General features: G+C 39.9%; 1 protein-coding gene across 1 annotated transcript; it reads left to right on the top strand.

Annotated features, from left to right (window-relative positions):
• Positions 1-5456: 5456 nt before the first annotated feature.
• On the top strand, positions 5457-13849 carry mcm8 (minichromosome maintenance 8 homologous recombination repair factor; the record flags this gene model as incomplete). Its single annotated transcript, XM_040000063.1, has 20 exons — positions 5457-5637; positions 5842-5907; positions 6034-6116; positions 6307-6456; positions 6608-6705; positions 6802-7000; positions 7140-7225; positions 7746-7891; positions 8103-8183; positions 8269-8407; positions 8717-8747; positions 9462-9599; positions 9774-9834; positions 9955-10035; positions 10349-10544; positions 10624-10837; positions 10931-11140; positions 11279-11355; positions 12239-12428; positions 13048-13849. Coding segments are annotated over 20 exons (2520 nt in total), but the record flags the coding sequence as incomplete, so codon positions are not given.
• Positions 13850-14025: the final 176 nt, after the last annotated feature.

Genomic DNA, 14025 nt, shown 5'->3' with positions numbered 1-14025 from the left:
CTTCCACAACTCCTGCCAGTTCAAAGAAAGTTGCCTTTTACAAAGGTGGCCCTTAAAGAGCTGGAAGCTAATGCTGTCTATTTCAAGCAGGGGCTAAACTGAAGGGCTGTGGAGCTGGTATAGTATGGCATGAATAAGGATGATTTTTTAAATCTTTTAATAATTTAATTTAAAGCCAAATTGAAGTCCTGATAAGCATAAAACTGGAAATAAGTCTGCTGTTTCAATGAAACCACTAACATCTCAGAAGAATTTATGCCATGTGTGCCAGAGTTTTCAGGGTTTTTCTTTCGTTACTGCTCTGCTCTGCTAACTGCTAAGCTATATGCAAGTACTGAGGAATATTTCACAGGAACAGTAATGTTCTGTTTTTCACTGCAGCACATCTTCATTTTAGAGCTAAAAGTTTAAGAACAAACTTTTCTTGGCTTTCACTATTTTAACAATACTACCGTTGTTTCACTAAAACCGTTACTTTTTTTTTTAATCAGTGTTAAACTATGTGCAACTGTCTTTTCTGTGAAACCTCCAACCATTTCTCCCAGTGAGTTTCTACACCCAGTACTTTCTGCAAAATAGGGAGCATGATGGTTTGACAGCCCAATTTTTCTTTGCAGCAAAAAGGTGATGGCCACCTGCCTGTACTCATTGAGTCATGCTGTTCTCCTGGAGCCACGATTGATCAGTGTGTAATACACTCCTCGAGGGGAGCCATATTGCACCCACTGAACCTGGGATATTATACTTAGGAGAGTTTTCTCACCATAAAGTATGACTTATCACCAAACATCAAAACGAGTGAAAGCCTTTTCTACTGTGAAAAAAAGCAGCAAAAACTAAAATTAAATCATCTAAACGTTTATAAGCAGCTAATATCAAGTGTCTTGTAAAGAAGACAAAGGAAAATGCATGTGTGATCCAAAAGGACAAAGCATCCAATGTTAACAAAGCATACATTTAATGTGTATTTTGATCTTTGCACCTTTTTATTTGTTTGTCCCTGCTAGCTTGTGGCCACCAGAGATTAAGGTGCTTGTAAACCTGAACACTTTGGTGCTGATCTATTGCTGATCTGATGGCTGCAGACGCAGCAAACAAGACATTTGGAACATAACAAAATTGTATATCTGATATAAATCATTGCCCTATATGTCAATGGGGACATTGTATTGGGGGGAAAAAATAAATTATGGTTACTCTGTGGGTTAGCACTGTGGCAAACTCAAACTCCAGGTGAGAAACTGATTGAATCATCGAGAGGAAGAGTCTGCAAATGGCTGAGCATAGAAGCAGAGCATCCAAATAGGGGATTGCTGCTGTGAAAATAACTCAGTTTGACTTTATGCTATCTTGTCCCGTCCCTAACACATCCATAAGTAATGAAATCTGTCTCTCCTGACACCCAGACTCATTTTAGACATAGGCTGTAGATATTGTTGTCATGTCACAACCCAGCGGCGGTGACTCATCGTCTACTTAACTCTAGAGTCTGGCTGAAAAACAAACTTTGCTGAAAAATGATTTCACCTTGTTTGCCAAATAGCTGTGAATTCGCACTGATTTGCTGTTGATTGATCAAGTAGAGATTAAATACCTCGCCGAGAGGCGCAGTCCGCGCATTCATCTCTCTGCGGCGACTGCTGGTGGTTCAGCTCTCTCCCGGCACTTCAGTTTCTACATCTCTCTCCACAAAAGACCTGTTATCATCACAAAAGCACACACACGGAGGAAAAAGCCTTATTTCATTTATCAGTGCCTTGAGGATAATGATAGGAGAGAATTAGAGGACATATCTCCCCCTCTGTCTTTATTTCTTTGTCTGCTTCCCTGACAAGAGTTGTTTCTGACCTTAGCAACAACCTGCAGCAACCTGTTTCACAATCTGTCTCCCTTTACTGTATGTGTGTGTGTTTGTGTGTGTGTGAGTGAGTGTGTGTCTCCATCCCTCTCAGCCCTCTGCTATTACCGCTAACTACTCCAGGCCACAGTACTTCAGGTATTGATTTTTCCCCTTGTTCATTCTGTCTTTCTATCCCCTTAAAACCACTCCCTTGAGATGGTGTGTGTGTGAGAGAGAGAGAAAATGTGTGCTTTCAAACAGGTTTTGTTGTGTGGACCACTTTTAGTTTAAGAACACACTTTCTGGTCACTTTCTAAACTACATTTGGCTTCTTGTTTTTGGCCAAGCATCTGCCCCTCTTTTTGACATGGATGTTTGGATGGATGTGTATTTTTCTAGTTCAGCTGTGAAATCTCACTAATCTTGAATAAATTTCCATTCGCAGAGGTCCTCGCAGGTTTTGAAATGCAAATATGTGATTTTATGAAGGTACATGGAAAATCACACACATAAAAACATCTTTCTTTGGGTTAAATGGTACAATTATTCAAACCATCTGAGTTTGAATTTGCTGTGTATGTGTGAAGACACACTTAAAGCAAACATGTTTATTTTACTTTTAGTAAAAAAAAATAAGTGTGCAAAAAGGCTTGAACCACTCTTCATTTCTTTATATTTTTCTAGGAAAATAAGAGATGGATTCAGATGTTTACTGAAATATATAGCTGTAATCAGACATACAAATGCAGCATAAATGACAAAAACAAGCTTGGCAGTCAATATTTGGTATGTCCACCTTTATTCTTTAACACATTTGACACAGCCTGAACTCCTTTAAGCAAAGCTAATTTAAGTGGCTTCAGGAATAGTTCTCCAGACTTTGTGAAGGACATCACAAGGTTCTTTGGATGTTGGCTGATTTTTGTTGTATTGTCAGTTGTCAAGATGATTCCACACTGTTTTAATAATGTTGGCCAATCCATGACTGAGTGTTTTATTGTGTGTTTTTCTGTCCGGGTATGCTTGTAGTGCATTGGCAGTGTGTTTGGGATCATTGTAATGTTGAAAAATGTGGCCACTGGTAATCAGACACTTTCCAGATGGCATTGCATTGCGGATCAAAATCTGATGGTACTTTTCTGAACCACAACCATTTAAATCAAAACCGAACCAAAAACCTGTTGCTGCTGATTTTCAGTTCAGTTCTTGTGTAATCCGGTATACTCTCTGGGGCCCTTTGGCCGCGAGGGCTCTGACTGGGGCATCCCTCCTTCTTCTGGTGTGGGCACGCAGTTGTCATTGAGATGTGTATCCTTGGGTCTTCAGTACTGTCTTGGGCTGCAGATGGCCTGAGTCCCCTGGGTCTTTCTCCATGTCTCTGGCTCCTGGAGGGCTTTGTTGCGCCTTCACACCCTCATTATCAAGTATTTCATCACAAACACACACACACAACACAGCAAGACTGTTGGTTAGTGCATGTATTTTTTTTTTTTTCACTTTTCAGGTGCTTTTCTTTGGATGTGTTTTCTTACAGGTCCTCTTGTTATTATATTTTTACCTATTTTACCCCTTTTTCCTTGCTATTTTTCTTCAACTCTGACATTGCCATATTACAAGTGCACTCATGTGAATAATAATAATAGAAATCAATAAAGAAAGAAAGAAAAGAAAAGGACAAACACAACAAGAGGAGCCTACAGAGAGTCTATGGAGCTCATCTTTGAAGAGCAAATATGCTTAGCACAACGATGCATTCGATTCCTGATTCTGACTCTGCAAAATCTGCCGTCTCGACCAATGACTGTACAGGTTACAAAAAGACTACAATATGTACAAGAAAGTCTGAATAAGAGGTGACTCAAGACTTTTTTTTCCTAATTTTATAATAACTAGCTAAAATACGTATACATGGATTGTTTGTACAATAATGTTGAATTGAACTTGAGATGAGTTACTATTTCATGTAATGACATAAAATGTCCAGAAGATGGAGGCAGAGGGCTTTGTTTTGTGTTATGTGGTAGGCGTGAGTCATGAGTTGAAGGAGAGGGTGGGTTTACATCAAGGTCCTTATCTGCTCTCTTTTTTTTTTCATGGTGGTGATCGACAGGCTGAAAGTTGAGGTCAGGCAGGTCACAAACGACAATGTGATCTGTAATGAGAGTAGCGAGCAGGTTGAAGGGCCCTGGAGAGGTCGAGATGTGCTCAGGAGAGAAGGTGAATGAAAGCCAGTAGCAGCAACACAGAATACACGTGTGTGAATGGTGAAAGGTAAAGCTACAAGTAGTAGAGACAATGAAGGTGGATGAGTTTAAAAACCTGGACTCAACCATCCAAAGCACCAGACAGTGCACCACAAGAAAGGTGAAGAAGAAGTGCAGGTGGAGTAGGTGGAGGTGAGTGTCAGGGCTCATTTGAGACAGAATGACAGCAAAACAAGAGAAAGGGAAAGCCTGGAAGATGGTAGGGAGAGCTGCTAAGATGTATGGCTTGGATACAGCAGCATTAACCAAAATAAAAACAGGAAGCTAAGCTGGAGGTATCAAATCCCCAAAGCTGAAGATGTTTAGGTTTTCAGTGGAAATGAGCTCTATGGAAAAGATGAGAAATGAAAAATCTGGACATAGACCTCTGATGTTGGAGTCAGTCTTCCAGTTTTGAGGTTACAAGTTCTAATGCTTCTATTTATACTGAAATCAGTTTGCACTTTACATCATCATTATCATCATCATCTTTACCTCGTACATCTGCTCGTTTTAGCAGCAGGAAAGTGTCGGGGTAAAATCAAACATCTGTGGAGCAACTGACAGGGTTTGAATTCCTGCTCAGAGTATGCAGAGTATGGGGGCGGCAGGCGAATAAGAATTCTGTAGTAGTTTCGCTATCCTCTGGGGGGCAGTAAAGCGCCTTAAAGGCACATCTGACAAAATAACATTAAAAGAAGAAGCTTCTTCGTGGAGGGAATTTTTGTTTGGTAATATCAGTCTTCGTGAATTCTGAGACACCGAAACACACAGTATTGGTTTATGGAGTAATATATTGTGCACTTTCTTAAACTGTAAGATTTTTTACTCATTCTGTTCAAGAAAAGACAGGCGGTGTGTTTTTACCTGTTGGCACTTTTTGAACGGAACATGTAGGAAAAAGTCGATGATTGTAGTTGTAAGTTGGCTAATAAGGATAACGTTACTAACTGTTAGAGAGAAAGAAATTAGACATGAAACATTAGCCCGCAGCTTTGTAACCTGAAATGTGTAGTTAGATCTGTAGGGATTTCACGGTTTTTAAAACGGAAGGGCAGTTAAGTTACCCAACAGTATCTTAAAATGTTAAAGTTGATCTTAAATCTGCAGTGTTGACTTTGAAAAGTAGAGCCAATCAACAACATATATCAACATTTGCTGTAGTGCATATTTACAGTGTTTTGTGTTTCGTTAATACTGTCACTTATTTTTGTTCCTCCTTTCATTGTCTTAGGAAAGTAATGAGTGGACAGGATTCCAGGAGAGGCTCCTCTAGAGGAGGCAGGGGAGGATGGAGAGGAGGGAGTGGAAGTGGTGGCGGCGGTGGATGGAGAGGAGGTGGTAGTGGAAGTGGTGGATGGAGAGGAGGAGGTAGTGGTGGTGGTGGTGGTGGATGGAGAGGAGGTGGTAGTGGAAGTGGTGGGTGGAGAGGAGGAGGTAGTGGTGGTGGATGGAGAGGAGGGGGTGGAGGATGGAGAGGTAGACCATGGAGAGGAGGATCCGGAGGAGGTTGGAGAGGTGGAGCAGGAAACCATACCTACAGAGCGCAGAGAGGTGAGTTTCTGACACAAACAGTGTTTTTTTTGTAAGAAACCATTAGTAGAACTATATTTTTCTTTTTCTATTGAAAAAAAGACGAGGTGAATACATGCTACATATTAGTGTTACTGCTTTGTCTAAAAAAACCCACACATTTGTGGTTGTACAATGAATGAACAGCTGCAACAAAAATAACCAACTGCTCAACTGTCTCTTCAGTCCTTTGTCAAACTACTCTTGATGCATTGTGTCCGTACAAAGGATGGACACTCTACTTCACAGATGGTATGTGTGCATTAATGGGTCCCTGTCACACTGTTACAATGGAAACTTTAGAAAGACGTCACATTTAATAGTCAGGATAATGTGTCTTTGTCTGTGCCTGTGATCTCCATGTCTTTTTATGTCCAGGATTTATAGAGAGTGGACCTAATGTGGAGAAGATCAAAGTGTTTGAAAAATATTTCACTTCCAGGATTCATCTGTTTGACAAGGTTCGTCAGATGAGCTCAGTGCACAACACACTGGCTCTTTAAGTTATCATTTGTCACAGCAATGGCACTACTTGGTGGCATCCTACTAAGAGACTTAATATGTTTTTGTTCCTTTAATTTCTCATCCATCTATATTATTTTCTTTGTCTGTTTCCATGTCACTTAAAGTGAACTTTGTTTTTGTGTACAGGATGAAATTGAGCGTCAGGGAAGTGTCCTGGTTGATTATGCTGACTTGATTGCAGACAAAACTGTGCGTCAGGCACTTCCTGACATAGTCACACAACTGAAACAACAACCAGAGGTGATGCTGAACTGTTTGGGATTGGCTATTCACCAGGTACACACACAAAAGACCCTACCACACATTTTATGCTAGCGGGATGTTACAGTCTTAATGATATTCATATTATAACAAATGCTCAAATTCTAAGTCTCTGTCAATCTAAAAACCCCAAACGCTGACTGAAAACTGTCTGCACATCATTCAGGTGTTGACTCTGGATTTGGAGAAGCAAGCTGCTGAGCTGCAAGAGGAAGAGTTTCCTGTTGCGACACCAGTCATCAATATTCCCCATATTAGTGCGAGGTATTTCATTCGGTGAAGAATAATGAGTTGTTTTCTTGACAGCCACTTTGAATGACAATAAATACGGATGACTGCATTTGTGTAAATTACCTGCAGGCTCTATAACTATGACCCACTGACTCCACTGCGAATGTTACGTGCCAGTGTGTTTGGCCGGCTAGTTTGTGTGAAGGGAACAGTGGTGAGAGTGAGCAGTATTAGACCGCTATGCACCAGGTTGGCCTTCAGGTGTCGGACCTGCTCGACCACACTGTCTCTGGCTCTGCAGCATGGGAAATACACTACACCTACCAAAGTATGTACACGCACACTTATACGCTAACTTTTTTCTGCAACTTTCTTCCTGTACTTAAAGGCTGTAAGTTATATTGTATACATGCATATGGCGTTCTTGTCAGCATTCACACATCTCTTGTTTATGTTTTATCACCTAGTGCGGAAAGCCAGACTGTCGCAGTCATACCTTCATCCCCATCCGCAATTCTCCTCTTACACAGACTGTAGACTGGCAGATCATCAAGTGAGTATATCATGTACAGTGAAAAACTACAGTAAGACATAGCTAACAAAAATGGTTGTTGCAGTTGTTATTTGAGAGCGGGAAAGGATGCCATGTACTGATATCTAAATGTACATGTAAAAATGCATGAAAGCTCCTCCAAAGAAAAGCCTTTCTGTTGCATGTATTTTTGAGGTATATACAGCATGTCCGTAAACTACTCTGTTGCCGGTCCATATTATAATCACCCTAACCCCATGTCACTTACATTTAATTTTAAGTTGATTCATGAAGAATCTTTGTATGTAAGTTATCATTCATTTATATTAAGGGACTTTACCTTTTGTTTTTTTGCTTGTATTATTTAGTGTGTACCATTTACTGTGCATATGTGTGTAGTTTTCATGTGTCACTCTGGACATTGTGCTTTATCAGCAGTTCACAGATATGAAGTATTGTCCTTAAAGGTCACATCTCGTGTAAATAACCTTTGTCATGAATCCCTGATCAATTGAATTTGAATTATTTTGTGCCACTTCAGGGTGCAGGAGTTGATAAGTGGAGAGCAGAGGGAGACTGGACGAATCCCACGGACAGTGGAGTGTCACCTGACCTCTGACCTCTGTGACAGCTGTGTGCCTGGAGACACTGTTACTGTGACAGGGATAGTGAGAGTTAGCAATGATGGTACAAAAACACACATTCTGATCATTGTGAAAAGTTAAGCCAAAGAAATACCGGTGCAGTCTCTAATTCTAAATATGTAGTGAATTATAAAAAATGTCTCAACTAAATCAAGCATTTATTCAACAAAAACTCTAAGCCTTTGAAGTTGGAGTTTGCTGGAAGAAGTGCCCTCCTACTTAGACATCAAACATAGTTTGACTGTGCTTTTTAGGTCCAGGCAGTTCTAGAGGAAATAAGGATCAGTGTATGTTCCTCCTCTACATTGAAGCTACTTCTGTCAGCAATACAAAAGGTATTCTCTTTGAGACCTTCACATTTATATTAATAGGCTTTAGTCTTAAGTATTTAATGAACTGGAACTTTTTCTAAATATTTAGGCAAGCAGTCCAAGATGGGAGGTCAAGGTTCAAGCGGGACAGTTGAAGATCGCTGTGGTGGGGAAGAGTTCAGTCTGAAGGAACTGTATGCGATTCAGGAGATCCAGTCACAGCCTGACTTGCTGCGACTTATAGTGCAGTAAGATGATTACTTACTGCATTTAATGCAGCTACCTAGTTTCATGTAGTATTGTTCCAAGAGTTATCACAGCATCTATTTATTGAATTTTTGTCCAAACAATGGAGTTTGAATGGTATGGTGATGAGTCAATTTTAACAATTTAATCTCAAGTTATCTATGAAGTTAGCTTGATTATTTATTTATTTTTGTCAGGATTTAGAACTATAAAATTCTTCAGTCATCCAAAAATGTACTTTTTGATGATGATGGCATGCTACTACTGCACGTCAACATATTTTAACTAATTGCGTCCACTTGTTTTTACAGCTCTTTGTGTCCTGTCATCTACGGCCATCTGGTGAGTTCCGCAAGACTGAGTACACTAACAAGCTTTTCATTAGAAATTACTACTTCTTTCCCGTCAGAGCTCACATCAGCGGATCGTCTAACTCCATCTCATCCTATCACTAATATCATCCTCTGTCATCCCATCTGTTTGTCCTCCTTTGCTATATTCATGATCTATCTCCATGATCTTCCTCCTTTGCTCCTGCCTGGCAGCTCCATATTCGGTATCCATCCAGTGTATCTACTCTCTCTTCCCTGTCCAAAAGATCTCACCCTTACCCCTCTAACGTTATCTCCAAAGTGTTTGACCTGAGATGTGTCACTGATATATTCATTTCTACTCCTGTCCATACTGATCACTCCCAATGAAAACCCAAACCCCTTTGGCTCTGCCTTTCTCTGTCATGGTCTCCAAACCATACATTATAGTTCAAAGTAGTTTTCACTACAACTTGTAAACCTTGCCTTTCACTCTTGCTGCTGTCCTTCTGTCACAAATCAGCCCTGACTCCATCCACTCCACCCTGCCTGCACTCTCTTCTTCACCTCTCTTGTACTCTGTCCATTGCTTCGGATAGTTGACCCGAGGTATTTAAACTCATCTGCTTTAACTACCTCTTCTTTTATCAGTTTCACTGCTGCTAATGAGGTCTTACTTGCAATGCTAGAGTTTAGTCTAACATCTTGTGTCTCGTGTAATTCTTGTGTCTTTGTGTATCTGCAGCTGGTGAAAGCTGCCCTTGTTTTGGTTTTGTTTGGAGGCAGACAGAAACAAACAGGCAAGAATAGCATTCCAGTGAGAGCAGACCCCCACATCCTAATAGTGGGAGACCCCGGACTGGGAAAGAGTCAGATGTTACAGGTAACTTAGAGGACTTTGCGTAGAGAAATGAATACTAAAGTCATGTCAACAGCGCTATGTTGATGACTCATAAGCTGAGACTGTGTATTGTGCTGTGTATTTCCTTTTTGAAACTGTGATATGTTCTTCTTCGACCTAGTACTATGCTCTACGTTTGTCTTTTACTCTGCATAGGCAGTGTGTAACGTGGCTCCCAGGGGTATCTATGTTTGTGGCAACAGTACCAGCACCACAGGTACAATGTGTTAAAGTAGAAAACTTCTTAACTAATTTGTTATACAGTAGTCAATAAGTATTTGGTTAAATATAGTCAAATTAGCAGTGTGATCTTTACAGTTTTTCTGTTTTTCTTTAGGACTCACAGTAAGTTTATCTCGAGATGCAGGAACAGGGGATTATGCTCTGGAGGCCGGTGCTTTGGTTTTGGCAGACCAAGGTGGGAAATTTGTTTTTAAGCATATTTTAATGTGCTGTGAACATAAAACATTGCGACCTGTTCTAGTGGCTTTGAGGTAATTGCACTTTGGTCTCTAGCCACATTGCTTAAAAAAACATGTATAAAGTATTATTTATATTTCTTTTAACTTCACAGCATCTTCCACAAAGTATTCCCCCACTGCTTTGACCACTTTCACTTAGTTTGCCAGGCTCAAATTATCAGACGAGCCTTTCAGCCTGCAGGGGAATCTTTTTGCTTCACACGTGTCACAGTTAGTTGCTTGCGTTTCTTTTTTACTTGTTTTTTTTAGGTCTTTGCTGCATTGATGAGTTTGACAAGATGGGCAACCAGCAGCAGGCTCTGCTAGAAGCAATGGAGCAACAATCTGTGAGTCTGGCCAAGGCTGGTATAGTTTCCTCTCTGCCTGCTAGAACCTCAGTTGTGGCTGCTGCAAACCCAGTTGGAGGACATTACAACAGAGGCAAAACAGTCTCTGAAAATCTGAAGTAAGTTAAAGATGGAGGATACAGCAGATTGTATAGTATGTGACTTGTATTTACATTTGTGTACTCTTGTTCTGTATAGAATGGGATCAGCTCTCCTCTCTCGTTTTGATGTTGTCTTCCTGCTCCTGGACATCCCAGACGAGTCACATGACCGCCAGCTGTCGGAGCATGTCATGGCGAATAGGTCCGGGAGAGGCAGAACCAGCAGTGCCACAGTTACCAGAAATAACACTGAATTACAGACCTCAATCCTATTAGAGCACTCTGACATGCCACTGTCCGAACGTTTGCAGGTAAAGATGCGCTGTCTGCTCTCAGCGCACACGGATCACAATGATATCACAAAAAAGCAATTGTTTTCAGGCATTAAGTGTATATTTTTCTAGATCCCTGCAGGTGAAAGTATAGACCCTATTCCAACGTGCCTTTTAAGAAAGTACATCAGCTACGCTCGTCAGTATGTCCGTCCCAAACTCTCTCCTGAAGCAGCACAAACCCTTCAGGAGTTCTACCTGTCACTGAGAGCTCAGGCAAACCCTACTGATGCCACACCAATCACCACACGACAGCTGGAGTCATTAATTAGACTAACTGAGGTAGGTTTGGATAGCGGTGCATTCTATCAACACACCTGGCAAAATGTGATGGATGAATACACAAAGTAAAAATACAGTTTTGGGGAACAGAAGGGATCAGTTTCCTGCTGGTGTCTCATGGTAGCTGTTTTTGTGTAGGCAAGAGTCAAGTTGGAGCTGAGAGAAACAGCCACTAAGAGTGATGCTGAGGATGTTGTTGAGATCATGAAACACAGGTAAGCCGAACAATCGATGCTCACAGCTTGTAGGCAATAGCATTTATAAATGTAGGAAAATGAAATGCATTTTCTGTCCTTTCAGTTAGCTGCTGCCTTTGATGACACATTACCTCATTTGAAGTATTGATCAATTGCTCCAAGGTGCCAGGAGCAACACCATTATAGCGCAATAGTTGTGAGGGCGCTAAGCATAAAAGTAAAAATAAAAATCATTGCTCAACACTTGTACCTCTTATGTCGTGGTTTGCACTTGTTAACCAGCTGATTAAAGCCAAGCTTTTCCACCATGTTACTGCATCAGTAATTTGCATCCACCATTTGCTTATTGTCATATGGACAATATTGGACTAATGTAACCCTCTCCATCCATAATAGTGTCATGTGGAGCGGAGCTAGCAATGCTCAGTTGAGTCATCTGTTTGCTCTTGAGTTCCACGTCGCCAGCTGCTCCTCCTCCTTTGCAGTCTGGTTGTTCTCAATGGTGTTTTTGCCTCAAACACATTTGTTGTTTCCACCAGTTTTCTTGCATATTTTGCAAAGTACTGTGCTTTGTTGGAGGTTGTTGAAGTAGCTCCCTTTCTAGGAACTAAATTGTAATAGAAGACTGAAACGGCTCTTACAGTCAGACATGCTTGGACTTGTTTCACTGGGGAACATGAATACATGGTGTTGCTATTGCAGGGATACGGTATACGACACTTTAATATCACAGAAAATACATACTAGTAATAATGTGCACAGTATGGTAGGCCAAAGCCAACTCTAAGATGATAAGTGTTAATATCTTTGTTAAATAATATTCACAATATTAATACGTCTGAATTGCTCACACCTGCATGTAAATTTCTCTCTCCTTTGTTTTGTGGTTCTTGTTTTTCAGTCTGGCCAACACGTATTCAGATGGTCTCGGCAATCTGGACTTTGAGCGCTCTCAGCTCGGGTCTGGTATGAGTCAGCGCAGTGCTGCAAAACGACTGGTCAATGCACTGCACCAGCACGCTCAGAGGACCGGTCAGAAGCAGTTCGACGTACAGACGCTTCGATCCATTGCCGACAGAGTGAACGTTAAGGTGAAAACACTGAAATATAAAATAATAAAAGTCAAGTTAACACTGTGTCTGATTTACAGTATAAAGGTAAAGACACAAACATTAATAGTGTTCTCTCACCATTTGTGAGCAATTACTTTGGATGTCATCATGATACAAAAACTTTATTAAAGGAAAACAGGAAAAAGGTATCGACTTGTTTAAGCTCTTTGTCAATAAAAATGCAAAAACAAACATTAGAAAAGCATGTGGAAGATTTAAAGATATACAGACACTGCTTTAGCCAACATGTAGACCACATCAGCAAGGGTTATAACTCTTGATTATCCCAAAATGAAATAAAACTCCAACTCTAAATGTTTTATCAAACACAGCACATCTTTAATGGTGCCTTACTGACTGAAATTGGTCAGATATTGTGTACAGTACTTTTGATTTTTACACAAAGCTTTGTACCTATATAGAGAAGATTTTCCAAAACCTTTATATTTTGCCTTTTGTAACTATACACAGGTGGGCTTCCCTCTCCTCACCATAAACCTTAGTGATTTCATATTTAAACATGAATGAAAACAATATGCTTAATTGCATTAAATGTATAATTCTTAATTATATTAAGTCAATCATTAATTCTTTCTAGGTGATGGATTTCGAAGGCCTCTTGAGTTCCCTGAATGAACAAGGTTTTCTGCTGAAGAAAGGGCCCAAGCTGTACCAGCTGCAAACAATCTAACTTCTTACAGCTTTCACAGGCTCAAACCTGCAGACTTTATCAAAAGGTCGATCATTGGACCATGTTCTGTATAAAGCAAAAGAAATGGAGACTGCAGTTTGACCATTAGAATAGATGGCAACAACCACAAACAACAAAAACAAGGCTAAAAAAAAAAAAAAGAAAACTACTGAAACCTGATCTTTACCGCTACCACAGCTTCTTGTAAAGACGATATCCCACTAACCAGAGAAATGTTAGACTTGAGATTGATATATTGTCTTAACATTTCATTCATAATCCAGATAAAGATAGATTTTCAGAACTGGGCAACCCTTAGTTTAAGCAAAGTTGCAAATTTTGCCTTTAAGTTACACAACTTTGTCTAAACTGAATATGAAAGAAAACTGATTACTTACCGTTTTTTCTACAAATACTTAAAGAATACTTCAGAAGAATGAACATAATATGTATATGATGTTTATGTAAGCTTGTCTGTGGTTACATTTTAGAGAAGGCACTAATATATCCCTGTCAACTCATAATAGTGTCATAATAAGCTGCCCTTGTATTATAAAATTTCTTATTTTTCTGAAAGATTGACTTCAGTATTGGGTGTCCTGTTGGATATATTTTATTTGCTTTTCATTTTTGTCTTAAACATAATTACCTTCATGGTTACGTTCTGTCTCTCTGCTGTGCACTTTATTAAATGATGTGGAACACTCAGCCTTTTGTTTGTTGTTGGGTTTTTTTTTGTTTGTTTGTTTGTTTTTACAAAAAGGGAGGTAGTGAAAATGCTTTTAATTTGTAATTCAAAAGACTAATACACTAAATATTTACTTATTATTTAAGAAATTGTTATAATTTATTAACGACAAGTCCGACTATTATCTGATTTTTCTA

This window comes from Simochromis diagramma, unplaced genomic scaffold, assembly GCF_900408965.1.
Source record: "Simochromis diagramma unplaced genomic scaffold, fSimDia1.1 OVJJ01000596.1, whole genome shotgun sequence".
Classification (NCBI taxonomy): Eukaryota; Metazoa; Chordata; class Actinopteri; order Cichliformes; family Cichlidae; genus Simochromis; species Simochromis diagramma.
This window is presented reverse-complemented; position numbering and strand designations above follow the sequence as displayed.